Source organism: Lissotriton vulgaris, chromosome 1_1, assembly GCF_964263255.1.
Source record: "Lissotriton vulgaris chromosome 1_1, aLisVul1.2, whole genome shotgun sequence".
Lineage (NCBI taxonomy): Eukaryota > Metazoa > Chordata > Amphibia > Caudata > Salamandridae > Lissotriton > Lissotriton vulgaris.
In genome coordinates, this window is record NC_141685.1 from 1158877559 (window position 1) to 1158892841 (window position 15283).

Below are 15283 nucleotides of genomic sequence, written 5' to 3' on the forward strand. Positions count from 1 at the left end.
ATTCGCACTACACGTTCATAACGATACAAATTTTCGTTTATAAGATTAACCTGTATAGTTTTTGAAACTTAAAGTTGGACTGAAATCCATTCGGGGGTCAATCCCACAGCGATAGTCAGTCTTCACTTTAAAACAAACGGGCATCTTCAGTTTTTGTCTCCTCTCTTGTCCTTCTTCTGTATCTAGCACTCTTCCCCCTTACAAAATATTTATAGTCCGTCCTTAGTGTCTTTGCCCATACCCTTCCCCTGTGTGCCCGCCCTAGTCCCTCTTCGGTGTCCCTGACTACCCCGCCCCCTTGTGTGCCCTAGCTGTCAGCGCCAGCAAGTGTTTCGGAAGGTCTGGCTGTTTCCTCTGTTCTTCCCTATGGCGCTCAGCCGGCGCCTCTGGGTGCGCATTGCCTATGCGTCGATGGGGACACTGATCGGAGTTTCTGCCTTCCTGGCATGGAACGTGGCTTTTGGACAGCCCTGGACGGCGGCCATGGGGGGTCTTTCAGGTAGGAAAGTGTCGGGTTGAAAAAGAAAAGTAGGACATAAGGTACATTAGGGAAGGGCCAAGTCTTGGCTACAGTTGCGGGAGGAGAGGGTCGCAACAATATGGGGAGGGGTTTTATCAGGTAATGTAGGTGTCGAATGTCCTGGGAGATATCAGTGCTAATATTTAGCGGTCCCATGCAATAGGGAAATTCTTTCAGGTACAGTTGTCCAGGCTTTTAGATCTGCAGAAACGTTTGTTCTTCAACGCTAAAGGCGAGGAAGACAACTTAAAACAGAGGCGCTGCCAGGTACATTAGCATGAGCGAGGGTCGGAGTCCAGTACTACATGAATGTGGCGGTGAGATAGTAAACAAAAGTGTGCCAGGTGTGGGGAAGCGCTGATCACAGAATGTGGACTTTCAGATGCAGCAAGGGTGAATGGAGATTGTTCCAGGTACAGGTAGGGAAGGGAGCAGCATTCGAGAAAGGGTTTGTGTCAAGTGCCACAGGTTTATTTGCCCAAGTTGGAATAAGCAGGACGCTCTACCGGGTATTTATTTGTAATTTTGCAATTTTTATATAGCGTGGACATGATCCGAAGGCTTCAGAGCGCTTTACAACAGTAGCAGGGTACCTGAGTTACAGCGAGTTACAGTTACAGTAATGCGAGCGTGGAAATCTCTTGAACATTTTGTAACCAGCTCCACTTAAAGATTTACTAAGTGGAACTACAGTTTCTCTGAATATTTCTTTCTTCGGTCGCCAAATCTTTGCACCTGTGTTAGAATGGAGCAAAATCTGAACACATTGCTAACTAACAACATTTAATGTTTGGTCAATGATGAGTGGTTTGATAAGATTCAAAAGCTTTATTTCTCTTAAAAGGGATTAGTTTGTATTTTTGTTCTTTTATTCAGGTTAGACAGATAAGTTTGTTTACTGAAATATAAACAATCATTATTCAATCAATCAATGTTCAAAAAGCGCGGCTAATCACCCAAATGGATATCCAGGCACTTGCAGGCCCCAGAGCTTTATTCAAACAGCCAGGTCTTGAGAGCCACTTGGAATTCCGAAAGTGAGATAATGGTCTGAAGGTGCGTGGGGAGGCTGTTTCAGTTCTTTGCTGCAATGTGGGTGAAGGACCGTACTCCACTTTTTCTTCTGTACATGCAGGGAGTATGGGGAAATGGAAGGGAGGTGGAGCGTAGTCTTCTCAATGGTTGGTAATTAATGTAGGTGGGACCTTTGTTGTGTAGAGCCTTGTGTGCGTGGGTTTGCAGCTTGAATTGGCATCTCTTCTGTACAGGGAGCCAGTTTCCTGTGGTGGGGTATGATGTGGATTCGTCTGGGAAGGCAGAGGATGAGTCTGTTTGTGGCGTTCTGTATGGTCTGAAGTCTCTGTAAAAGGTTACTATGTAGAGGGCATTGGCCTAGTCCAGATGTCTGGGGACGAGGGCTTGTCACTGTGCATCTTGTGTGTAGTGGTAGCCTTTTGAAGATTTTACATAGTATGCGCAGAGTGAGGAGCATGCGGAGACAGCATTTATCTGTGATTTCATGGTGAGTTTGTTGTCAATGATGATTGCGAGGTATCTGGCATGATTGGAGGGAGTGGGTGTGGGTCCTAGATCTGATGGACACCAGTAATTGTTCCATATGTTGCTGCTGTTGTCAAAGATCAGTGCTTTCATCTGATCTGTGTTTAGCTACAGGCAGTTGTTGTCCATCCAGTCGGCGACGTTTGTCTTGCATCCGTGGAAGTTGGTTCTGGTGGTAGGGGGAGTAATCAGTGAGTGAGAGGATGAGTAGGGTGTCGTCTGTGTAAAAAAATTATGTTGAGACCATGGGATCTGATGATGTTGGCCAGCGGGGTGATGATATATGCGTTGAAGATTGTGGGGCTGAGGGTTGAGGCCTGGGGGAAACACAGAGGGTGATCATCTCGGATTCAGAGGCAACAGTCGCGAGGTGTTTCCTCCTGTGTTCTTTCAGTGGGAAATAAGGTAAATCATCTGAGCACGTCCCCTTGAATGCCGATGTGGTGGAGTCTTTCAATCAGTGTGTGGTGGGATAAGGTGTCAAAGGCCGCCAAGAGGTTGAGGAGGATCAAAGATGCTATTTCTTCTCAGTTGAGGAGGGCTCGGATGGCGTCGGTTGATATCAGGGCGGTTTCAGTGCTCTGATTGCTGCAGAAGCCGGATTGGGAGGCGCTAAGTAGCTGGTTCTGCTCCAGATGTGTCATGAGTTGATTGATCTTTTCCAGTACCTTTGCTGGGAATGGGAGCAGGGAGATTGGCAGGTAGTTATTGAGTTCGCTGGGGTCAGCAGAGGGTTTTTTGAGTAGTGGTCTGACTTTAACGTGTTGCCAGGTGTCAGGAAATTATGCGGTGGTGATATAGGTGTTGAGTATGGTGTTAAGTTCCTGGTTGCTCCTTTGGTTTCCAAGGATGAAGATATTGTGCAGTCTGTGGGAGCTCCTTAGTAGATGGATTTCATGGTGGAGGTGGGTTCCTGGGTGGAGAGGATGTTCCAGGTGTTTAGTGTGTGTTGAGTGTCGAATTTAGTGGTGGTGTATCTGTGGAGTAAACCCCTTAGTGAGGGTTGGGGTTAGACGTTTCTGTATATGATTGCGATCTTGTCGTGAAAGAAGTGGGTGTGGTTGTCGGGCAGCTTCTGTGAGAGTGTGATGTTGTTTTCAGCAACCGGGTTGGAGAATTCCTTAACAATATTGGAAAGTTCATAGGTGTCTCTGGTTTCAATGAGTGCAACAAGGGCTGTCTTCTTTGTTGCCCTTAGCAGGCGGTTGAGGAAGGTCTTGACGGCTTCCCTGTCGAAGGTGTTATTAGAGACTGTATTTAAAATAATAGTGTGTCCCATAAAGGAAATACTCCCTATCATAATCTAAAGAACCTAACGTATCCTGAAGAGCGCCCATAAAGAGTTCTTTTGGAAAAGAGCAAGCACTATATAGTAAAAGGCTAATAGCAATGGAAGGCCAAACTCCCCACAAAGAGTAGTTCTGAAACTCAGCAGAGTTTTCTACCAGCTGCAGTGACAACCCATAAAATAGAAGGAAGCAATCACAGCAGTAGCTATGATCAGCACAAAGAAGGAAAGTTTTGTCACAAAAGGTAAGGAAAATAAAGGAAATCACAGTTTGCAGTAGCTTATAGCAATCTTGGGCAGGATTAGCACAGTAAAGTGGCAAGGGGCATGGCAGGGAAGGTAAGCATATAATGCTTTTCCTCCCTAGCTAGGAACATACGATAGGGAAAAGTACAAAACATGTTGCTAACTCGAAATGTTGACTCACCCCGACCAAGGGCAGAGGATCTTCCAATGGTCTGTTGCCTTATTCCTGGAATTCCGTGAGAAATGTCCATCTCGACATGTTGTTGTTTAATAGGCGCTACAAAAGATACATCTAGCTAGGTTTTCATGAGAACATTTAGCAAGCTTACTCTGTCAGTTGTTAATTATCCCATTGTGTAACAATGGGCTGTTCTATGAAATATTATTATATGGCATGTCTCGTTAGATCATGGCAATCAGAGCGATAGCAAGCAGTTTCTTTCACTTAGATTTTGTTCATTATAATCATGTGGCAGAGAAAACTATCTAAATACGATGAAATCATGTGGTGTGAGGGGAAAAGAAATACATTTTTGCTGCAAACAGCATTTTTCACCAAAAGTCACGTTTTGCAGTTTAATTATAATGTGTAAGAAAGTGGCTCTATATATACTGGACCAAAGTAAGGTACAGTGTGTATAGAGTCCACTGTCCCCAGAGGTTTGGCAGAGGCTAAAGTTAGATATAACCTTACTCTCTAAAGTGGTAGCTTGGTCGAGCAGTAAGGTAGAACCAAAGGACAATGTAAAGCATTTGTTGTACACACTCGAGAACTGAATTCTAGTCCAATTGTTTTGCATCAAAATATATAGTTGTTTTATTTTAGAACCAACAAGGTATCAAAATATACTTTGTCAGAATGAGTTACTTTAGTTAAATACTTTTTAAATTGGCAATAGACTTTTTGATTACAATAGTTACAGTTGTTGCAATAGGCAACACAATTTCAAACACAATGCAACATTTAGCTCAATGGGAATTTCTAGATAAATGCAATTAGTTATTTTATGGATTACTTTTCTAACCACAGGACTGGATCCTAGATTCAGTCCTAGGACATCTTATGTAAAAAGTTAAGTAAAAGCGTTTTGGTTACAGTAGTGATTTTTAAGGAATATTATTGTATTTTAGAAGTTGACAGAAACCTTTTCACATAGAATCACCAATGTTATCCTATGGGAGGAAAGTCACTTAGCAGGTAAGTAATGTTACCGTTACTTTTTCTAACTCAGGGTTGGATCCTGGATCCAGTCCTGGTGCATCTCCTGTAAACAATTGAAAGAATGCGTGTAAGTGATACAGGCAATATTTTTAGGAATATTTGTAGTTTTTGAAAATCGACACTTAGAAACTTTTCTGGTGAAAATCATACAATGGATTCCTATTGAAGGAAATTCAAGTTACTGGTAAGTACAGTTAAAATTACTTTTCAGGGTCAGTGCTGGGCTAAAAGATGCAGCACTGGGTTCTCTCCTGATAATCGGTGAGTAAATCGGAATTCGTTGTTCGGCCGATTTTAGATTAATATTTTAAAGTTTCAAAACTCCACACTTGGAAGAATTTTCAAGTGAAACCAGTCAATATTACCCTATGGAATGAGAGTGAGTTATCGACTTTTGGGTAAGTACTCGACTGGCAGAGTTAAGGTTCTGGGCACAGACTCGGGGGTCCAGGGTCAGGTAGGTACAGTTGATACACACTCAGCGGCACAGGGGCAGCCGGGTGCGGAGAGAGTTAGGCCCACTGATAGCCTATGGGCGGCAGGGGGCATTTGGTTGGTGGCGGCTGGCAAGAAGGCCACGTCGCTGTGGGAGCTGGGCTCCTGGTCACTTGCCCAGTGGAAATGGGGAAGTTGGTTAGCACCAAGGTTGCACTCGGGCAGCTGGGTGCAGGGTGTTTTTGAGCCGTCGGGCGCTCAATGTTATTCAATGGAGAACTTGGAAGACGAACAAAGGCTGCAGGCCTGGGGATGGAAATTCTACTGGAGCGACCAACACTTCGAGAGGTAATTTGGGATCTTGGAGGATAGGTAGGCACCCAGTAGTTGGGCACTGGGGACCGCGGGGCGCAGTGTCCAGGGGTGTCTTATGACATCAGGAAATCTTACCCTCAGCTGGTTGCGGTTGAAGGGGTCCCTGGTTGTGAGGCTGCAGGCGTCGTCTGGGTCGTCGAGGAAGGTCCTTGGGCACTGGATTTCAGGTCACAATCGCCAGGGGGACGTCCTCAGGGTCTTTGTTCACTCCGGCACAGGCTGGGCTCGACAGGTGCGAAGTGGGCTGGAGTTGAGCAAGGCAGGCAGGTCCTCCGGGGTTTTCGAGGTTGCTGTCCGCTGGAGACGCCGGAGTTTAGCAGGAGCAGGTTCAAGGATCAACAGGCCGGTAGGGCTGGGGCCTAGTCAGTTGGTGTTGTCCTCTTGTTAGCAGCTGCAGGGCAGGTTGTCATTCTTGTTCTTCTTTCTTGATTTAGAATTGGGATCTGAGGAAGGAAGGATCAGGGTGTCCCTAAATACAAAATGTAGGGGCGTTACAGGTAGGGCAAGGGCAGGGACCAATGGGTCCCTGTCCTGGGGGCCTAGCTCTGATTTGATAGGGCTCCCATCCTCAAGATGGCGGTAGCCTGGAGTCGTGCTTCACCTCGCCTCTCCCACCTGAGAGGTGGAGTTGGCACAGGCTGGCACACCCCCTTTCCTCGCTTAGGGTTTCCTGCCAGTCCTCCCGCCAGAGTGGGTGTCAGAACTGGTGGGGGCCAGTTGCTGAGTACAGTTAGTGGCCTTGAGAAGCCCACAAAGGCGGCATGCCTCAATAGCTTCCCCTGCCCATCCTGGGGAGGAGACATAGCACCTTGCCCAGGATGAGCGAATGGCTCTCTACCCAGGGGTCCAGCAACATGTCTGCTGTGTGGCAGCCTAGGCAGCCTCTCAGACCAGACGTGGATTGTAGGTTAGGTTCAGGGGGAAACTCTAAGTTGCCCTCTGTCATGCATTTGGCTGCAGCAAGAACATTGGAATATTTTAAAACAGAAATAAAAACTAGAGAGCACCACCATCTTCTTGATCGCTATCTGTCCCGGCAGAGGCAGCGGGAGCTTGAGCCAAAGCTCGATGTCCTCCCCCAGTTTATGAGTTGCCCTCCCCAGTTTATGAGTTGCTTTACCATAGTTATCCCTGACGACCTGCATTGGGCCTTTGTGTATCTGTATCCCCATATATCGAACTGAGTTGGCTGTCCAGCATGGGGAGGACCTCCAGTGTTATTGGCGTAATAGCAGGGGTGAGTGGGAAAATTATGGATTTGGAGAACTGATAGTCTGCCGAATCTCACCACCTCCCGCAACATGGGGGGGAGGTTCCTGTCAGGGTTGCATACATACAATAATGTGTAGGTCAAGCTAGTGCAGCCTTCACAGGTATTACCAGGTGGGGCGTTGGGGTACCCACATCGAGCCGCAGAAACAGCCTATCCTCTACAGTGCTCTTCCAGGATGGGGGACCCCCTCTTCATATTCGACTGCCGCTATAAAGGTAGCAATCCGCAAACCCGATGGGAGTGCTGCAAGGAAACCAGGCAAGTCCGGAGTCACTGATGGCAGCTTAACCAGGAACCACCGAAGCCCCCGCAGGAGCAAGGGAGGTTTTGTCTTACTCCCCGGCAGTGTGGGATACTTGTTAGAGAAGGGATCACCAGTCAGTAGGTCATTGGGCCTGCCTCACATCCAGCAACGGACCTCCCGCTCTCCTCACCCGCATAGGTGTCTCCCAATAATGGGGTGATCCTCAGTTCCCATCAGAACCTCTTTTTCAGGCTCTCCCACCCAGCAATCCCTTATTCATGTGTGCGGCCGCAGAGGTCCCGATTGTGGGACCTGTGCCCCAGGTCACTTACAGGCCACCCAGCCACCGCTGTCCTTCCCCTGGCACACAGGTTCTCACTGTGTCGGGCCGTCCACACGAGTGTTCTAGGCGCAAAATCTGGTGCCGTCTCAATTTAGTTCTTGAAGGCCTTCGTAGATCGTGTCACACCTGGCACTGCTGGTTGCAGTCCCCTGCAGGCCCTGACACTGCCTCTGGCTCCCACCTGGTCTGGGAACATGACAGCTGTCCCCCGCAGCACTGAGTCCGGGTTGCGCACCCACATCTTCAGTCCACTGCTGTCCGGCTCATTTCACTGTGTGTAGCGGCTTATCACCTCGCACAGCTCTCTGTTGCAACCTCACTACTAGGCCAGTCCGTACCTCAGGTCCTCCAGCAGGCACCCCAAGCACCTTAAGGTCGCTCCTTCGCCTCAGTGGGTGAGGTAGCTGTACGGTCCTACAGGGCACTGATTATTTGTCTGTAGAACACGCAATGGGTGCCAGGATTCCTACTGATTAGCAGTCCAGCTGCAGGAGCTTTACTCTACTGTGACCATGTTGGAGCCAGGCAAGCTCTGCCCCAACAAGATATAGCCCTTGATTCTGTAGACTGTTTTTTGCATTGCATTGCGATATTAGTAGATTGTTTCATGCATTACTCTATTACAGTGTTTTGCACCAAAGCAACAAGAGGGGTACAACTGTATGGTATCTTATATGTTGATTTCTAAATTTTACAGAATCACTAGATGTGTAACCATTCTCATGTCTGCAAAGTTTGCCTCCTTTCATTCTTGTGTCGGTTGGCACCAGATTGAAAACCTGTGTAACTCACCTACCAAATGTATCTCAATCACAAAATGTTTTGTTAGAGAGCCCTTATTTAACACTTGTTCATCCATAGATATGTTCTTTCGTACATATTTGGGTAAATGATCAAAAATCTTTTGGTCGTACTTCTAACACATTAACTAATGTTGCATATGTTCATACTTTACTAAATATTTATATTGGCTATATTGGTGGCTCTTTTTTCATCTATTGAATGACAACTTCTCTGGGTGTAATTTAGATAATATAGAAGCACCCCACCAAAACATTTCAGAAGTTTTCTACAGCGGAGGGAATAGGTATGCAAAAGTTATTTAGTTACATTACTGTATTTCTCAGGATACACCTAACCACTTTATCCAGTTTGCTGTTTGTGGAATGAGTTTGTTGTATTTAATTCTTTATTGTATCAATTTGTATGCACGTTTATGTGGACCTCCTAGGAGTTCCAAATATTAATAAATATTTGAATTGAATATTTAGTTAAGACTTTGAGAATTATATCTATAGCATTAACTATCCAGGTTGGGTAGAATTTGCGCACGCTGGTTGGCATTTATTGTACAATGTATTGAAAACTATTTTATCGTCTTGGAAACTGGGTAAATTGCTAGAAATATTTTCTATGTGTGATGTAATTGTGGAAATAAGTATTTCAGAGAAATAATCTGAACCTTGCTTACTTCATAATACCCTTTCCTCATATATTCTAATTTCATTAATTTTAAATCTCTAACATGACCATGCTTTTACATGAGTTCTAAGATCGCTCATAATCATAAAAATGTTTATGAAAATAAAATAGCTCACACTACCACTTTCGATTTGATACTATCTTGATGCCTTAATAATCACAAACCTAATCTGTAGCTTCCTTAGGTTATGTTCCCAAATAAGTTCTTCAACGATTCCTTATTTATATTTGAACTTCCTCTTAAAACCTATATTACCTCTCTCAGTAACAGCCACATTGATGTGCCTTAATCCCATGTCCTGTGAAGCATAGTACCCAATTTGGGAATGTATGTACACAATTTAAGGTATCTGCCACAAACATGAGTGATCATAATATTTTAGTTGTAAAAGTGGACACGGAAACTGAGAAGCCTGAACTTTGGAATCAGAGGGAGGAAAAGGTCTCTTATAATCAAAACAATGGGCGCACTTGCTGGTCAAATAACTTGCTTCCAAATTTTAAGACGGTTTTGAAAATATCACCATCATTCCCTCCGCAGAAACACCGGTTCAGAGGTTTGAGAGAGTCTTGGCCGTAATTAGATCCTTTGGGAAAAAGAAGCAAGTTTTTAGTTCTACTCCATTAGTAATAATACCATGGGAAATTAAAAAAATGAATTGAGAAATGAATGGTTTAATTAGAGACCAATTTAGGTTGCCCACGATACAAAGGCAGAGAGAAATAAATAGGCTGAAACAGGTACGGAAAAGGGAAATAACTGCTGACCAAAGGAGGGTGAAAGACCAAAAATGGGTTAGACTCCGAGAGGTGGCTCTTTCTGGGGACTCTAGGAAGTATTGGGCACTGATAGCAACATTTTGTGATGGGAGAGAGAAGTCAAAACCTTGTGATGGGAGAGAGAAGTCAAAACCTATTTTAATCCCAGAAGCAGAATGGTCTATGTATATTTCTCTATACTTTAAATCCCATAGTTGGACAGAACCAAGAGGTTAATACCACCCTAACTTTTAGGGGCGACTATGGGCCGCCTTCATTCACGGAGATTGAGGGTTACATTAAGGGGGCAAGATATTCGAGCGCAATGGGCCCAGATGACGTAACAGTAGCTATGATAAAACAGGATAGTGAAGAAATGGGCAACATTTTTGCACCCGTTGTTTGCCCATGGTTATACCTACGGTGATATTCCACAATCCTGGAAGGGAAGTATTCTGGTCCCGCTATATTAAAAGGGTCCAAAAAATTTGCCGGCCAGTTTTAGACAGATTTCGCTCCTGGATGCAACGGGTAAACTGTTTGCAAAGAGTATACTTCCTTATCTCCAAGAGTGGGGCTTTGGAAATAATTATATCCCACTGGAACAAATAGGATTCCGTAAGAATAGTGGCATACTGGATAATATCTCCATTCTGCAAACGCTAACTGAAAAATATCCAGTAAGTCGGGGCATGCCATTATATTCGGCTTTTATAGATTTCTCCATAGCATTCGATAGGGTAGATGGGGGGAAGCTGTGGAGGAAATTGGTCACCATGGGGATACCAGGAAATCTTTTAAGGTTAATAATTGCTCTACACTCTTCTACTTGGACTCCAGTATTATTAGGGGGAACACAAGCCCTCTCGAAGAAAATAGTAACCAACAATGGATTGAAGCACGGGTGCCTGCTGGCCCCTTAACTCTTTTCTATCTATATTAATGATATGCCAAGAAGAGTGTGGCTTAGTAAAGGGGATCTCCCTAAATTAGGAAACCTAGAGTTGAGCTGTCTGCTATATGCAGATCATGCCATAATTATGGATTTAACCCCAATTGGACTACAAAGAAGACTTGGTGAGCTAATTAGGTATACAGAGGATTATTATCTAAAAATAAATATTATGAAAAGCAAAATCATGATCTTTAGTGCTAAAGGATGTAAGGTCAGAAAAAATTTGAAGTGGTTCCTGGGAAAAGAGAAATTGGAAGTAGTAACATTTTATCCATATTTAGGAAAAATATTTACAAATAGGTGTTCAACGAATAAACATATGGACCATTGTAAAGGCAAGGCTATTTCACAAGCCTTTGCGATTAATCGTCTGTACACACACTGTGGGAAAAGACATTTCTCACATATTTTGGTTTATAAAATAAAGATTCTGCTAACTGTGAGCTATGCCAGTGAAACAATAGATGCACAACAGTGGGCCAAATTCGAGAGAGTGTAAGGACAAATCTGGCGCCAAATATGTAATCTGAATTGTGCTGCACCGATTGCAGCGCTTAGGCTCGAATTTGGTCTCCTTTCTACATATGTTCTTTTTTTAATGGTCGCGTGCTTACGATGGATTAATACACTGTTGAATAGCTCAGAAAATATTTGCTCCGGGAAGCATTGTACAGAGAAATATTTGTAAATATGAAGGAAAAAAGTGCTATATTTAGGAATAATTTAAAAGCACTATCAATGTTTGGTTTAGATATGGAAGGGGTAGCGGTTCTCCCTAAGAGGGCATTGAAAATTATAATAAAGAAAACAATCTATGGTGTCTCTCCCGAAAGAGATATTAAACTGTGTTCAAATAATAGAAATATGGATTGTATAGAGGGGAATAGTATTGTCTAAAATACCCACCTTATGTTTTATGGAATCTTAAACATGGAGTGCGTAGGGTGATTTTGCTACTAAGATCTAATTTACTCCCCCTACGAATCGTAACAGGAATCTGGGAGGGTATCCCTAGATATGAAAGGTTTTGTCATTTATGTAACTCCTGTATACAAGACTTGAATCATGTTTTATTTGTTGGTCCCGCATTACAGTCAATACGTCACAGCTATTTAAGGAATTGTTTTCTAAAATATTATAATTTTACTGCAGAAGAGTCCTGAAACTGTTTGTTCCGCCCCCCATCCGAACTGATGTGTTTTAAAACAATTTATAAATATTTATTAAGGGCGTAAAGATTTTGTTTGTACATAGCACTTGCACTATTTTTTCATGTTTACAATTAAGCATTTGCACTTTATAAACCGTTTTTTGCTGCTAGGTACTAATTATTGGATTTCAAGAAATTTACCAAAATCGTTCTGCTGCTAGACTATTATATATTAGACGTTTATGGTCCGATAGATTAGTTTTGGAATTAAGTATGGGCACTATTATAAACTTCTAGTTTCTTATCCTTTAGGATTCCAAGTACCTCCCTAAACCTCAGTTTGCTGCTAATCTATTGTAGATTTTTACACTAAAAGAAGCGTGTTTATGGTATTGAACTTCTTTGTACTGTTATGCTGTTGGTTAACAGTACAGTTTAGTGAATAGATAAAATATTTTTTTACATGGTTCTTGTGTTCATGATCTAGTACTGTACAGCAAATTCTACATTTGTTTATTGATAAGTTTTAATATCGAATGTCTTAGACTAGCGAGTGATTATAAATCTGTATGAATTCAAGTATGTCAACATAAATACGCACAATTCAGGACCTCTTGCTTCTGTTAGGATCACATGGGTACCTAGATGTAATGACAATATGAATTTATGTTGATATCTTTTGTGGAATATAACATGTTTTTAAGATGTATTTTTATTTGGAATTCTGGGGAATTCCAAATCATAATAAAATCAATCAATCAATCTATCAAGTCCACAGTTGCCCAACTATGTTGAAATGCTCCTCTTTCTTTATTGTCTGCCTTGCCACTCCAGGAATCTTCTTGATTTTTTCCAAAAAGCTTCCAAACAAAGAAAAAAAGCGGTATTATCATCACCGCCCCTGTTACCATACCATTCTCTGGTTTCAAAGGTTTCCAACAACTGCTTGTGGGAGGGATGGGCGGAAATGGAAGCTAGGAGTCTTTATTGTTTATCAGTGGTTCTGGTTTATTTATAATTTCTACGAAAAACCAAGATTTCTTCTGGAGTGGTTGTCCTGGTAGGTAGTTGGAGGTCTTCTTCTTTGGTGTTTTCAGTTTCCTGGTGATTCCGGTCGGTAGTCCGTCCCCCAGTATGCTCGAGAAGAAAGGAAAACAGGACGATGAGACTCAGATTCTTTGGAGGTATAATCTAGTTCACAAGATGAGGTAGGGTCCTTCAACACACCACATTGAGTATGAAAAGAGAGAGGAAGTTGGTCCCTCGTTAACGTGCCCCGAGCAGAACAGGATAATGTCCGTCCTCATTTTGTGTATGGAAAGGGTTTAGTTCCTAGATGAATGTGCCCCCAGTTTAACAAATCGTCCCCTCCCTTTTTGGGAGGGACCCACTCCGAGTCTCTTCACGATTAAAGAAGGTTCTCAACAGTGACAAACATACCCCCCCAAGACATTGCCAACCAGTAAAGAAAAAAGAAGAATGGAAAAAAAAGAATAATATTGGTGTGCACCACATAATTTTATAATGTATGCTCTGGAAAATACCATATTAGAGCAGTTTTAGTAAGGCGGCCCACTTTGCTGCAGTTTGACCCCCGCATCCCTTTAAACCACCTCCCCAGGGTCGTGGCCAAGATGGTGGCGTGAGAAGACTTTCCGACTCGGAGCTCCCGCCGACGGCCTACAATAGCACCGGCTTTTGGGCCGTTAGAGCAGCAGTCGGCACCCACAAAACGAACGAGGTGTCACGGAGGTGACTGAGCCTCAAGTAGAGTACGGAAATCGGACCGGTGGACGCTCCGGGGTGGCAAAAGTCTACCGACCCAGAGACTCAGTGGGCCCAGAGGAGGCAAGCCGGACTGGAGTGCAGGTAGCGAACGCCACCTTGCCGGCTAAGGAATCCACAGGAACTGCTCCGCGGATAGAAACCAGTGGGCGAGCGGGCAGCAGAGCCGGACTACTGGGCGGGTGAGCGGAGGCCGAGGCACTCACTCACAATGGCGCAGCGAAGACGTGGCAACGCGGAGGCGCCGCCATTTTGCGCACAGTGGGCGCGGGGAGAATCGGCCCGGTATAGCCTGGCAGCAACGGAGGCCGCAAAAAGCTCTGGCGTGCCACCGATGTGCTCCTGAGAGGTGGCGTGGCCCTTCCCTGCCGACCTGGAGGATGCCCCGGAGCGGGCAGAAGCTGTAGATCCGGAGACGTGGTGGGCCCAGGGGAGGCGGGCCTGCCTGGCGAACGGGTGGCGAGCGCCGTCTCGCCGACCCAGGACCCCATAGACACTACCCCGCAGATCGACCCCAGTGGCCAGGTGGGCAACGTAACCGGCCTATTGGACGTCCTGCACAGCGGTGAGCAGAGGCCGGGGCGCTCGCCCACAACAGAGAAGCAAGACAAGGCGACGTGGTGGCGCTGCCATTTTGCGCACAGCGGGCGCGGAGTACATCGGCCGGGGTAGCCCGGCAGCAGCAGAGGCCTGAGGTGTGGCGTGGCCCTTCCCCGCCGGCCTGAGACGATCCCACTGAGGGGCGCCAGGACAGCATTCCAAGGAGGCACGGCTGGCCCATCATCCCACAGCGGCTCGGAGTACAACCAGAAAGCCTCGCGAGAGAGCGGAGGGAAGCGCCCGACAGAGAGTGCAGTCTACCGCGAGACCGGCGGTCCCAGGGCCCAAGGTGAGGAGGTTAGACGTGGTCCCCGGGGAGGATGGTTCGGGTGCCTGGAAGACGCCGGGTGGCTCACACGGTGCGCAGTTAAGGTGTGACTACTGGGCTTCTACGTCCCAGGATAGCTACCAGAAGGGCCTGAGGAGACACAGTTGAGCTGCTGACAGAGAGGGGGTACCTCTGGACAGAAAGCCGGCAGAGACTGAGCCTGCTCGGGGACACCTCTCGCTTGGCAGACAGTCGCAGGCAGAACTGCGCGACCCGAGGGACGGAAAGGGTGAGGAGCCCGACATGGTAGATTGGTGTGGTCTAACTCACAAGCAGAGTGGAGAGGAACGGGCTGACCTGAGAGCAAGGCTGAGAGCTGCGGAGTGGTGGTGCACGCTGGGGCACCCTGACCCTTCCCCCCAGAACGTGGAATCAGTGCTCCGAGGGTCCCCCTGACTACCCAGGGCCGATCAGCGCCTCTGATAGGAGTCCTCCGCACCATGTCAGGGGCTAAGGCACGTAAAGAAAAGACAGTAAAGGACTTGTTTGGAAAAGCTCAAACCACCCGCCATCTAAAGACATGGCAGCAGCGGTCACCCGCCCACCACCGAACACCGCGTAAGGCGCAGAACCCATAACTAAAGCTTTCATAGAATCGTTGTGCTCTGCATTAAGGGACGATATCCACACTCTCAAAAAAGAATTTACAGAGGAAGTCAAGGAAATGCACAGGGAAGTTGACGGACTGGGGGAGCGGGTGATGACGCTGGAGACCAAG

The 15283-nt window shown here is 45.6% G+C and overlaps 1 protein-coding gene across 1 annotated transcript in view; it reads left to right on the plus strand.

The window, feature by feature from the left end:
• Nucleotides 1-272: 272 nt before the first annotated feature.
• The window catches only part of SLC48A1 (solute carrier family 48 member 1), a 208711-nt gene continuing 193700 nt past the window's right edge, over nt 273-15283 (plus strand). Inside the window, exon 1 of the mRNA XM_086964149.1 lies at nt 273-499. Within this exon, the coding sequence (XP_086820275.1) occupies nt 367-499 (133 nt within the window). The 5' untranslated portion in view covers nt 273-366. The remainder of the gene's footprint in view (nt 500-15283) is intronic.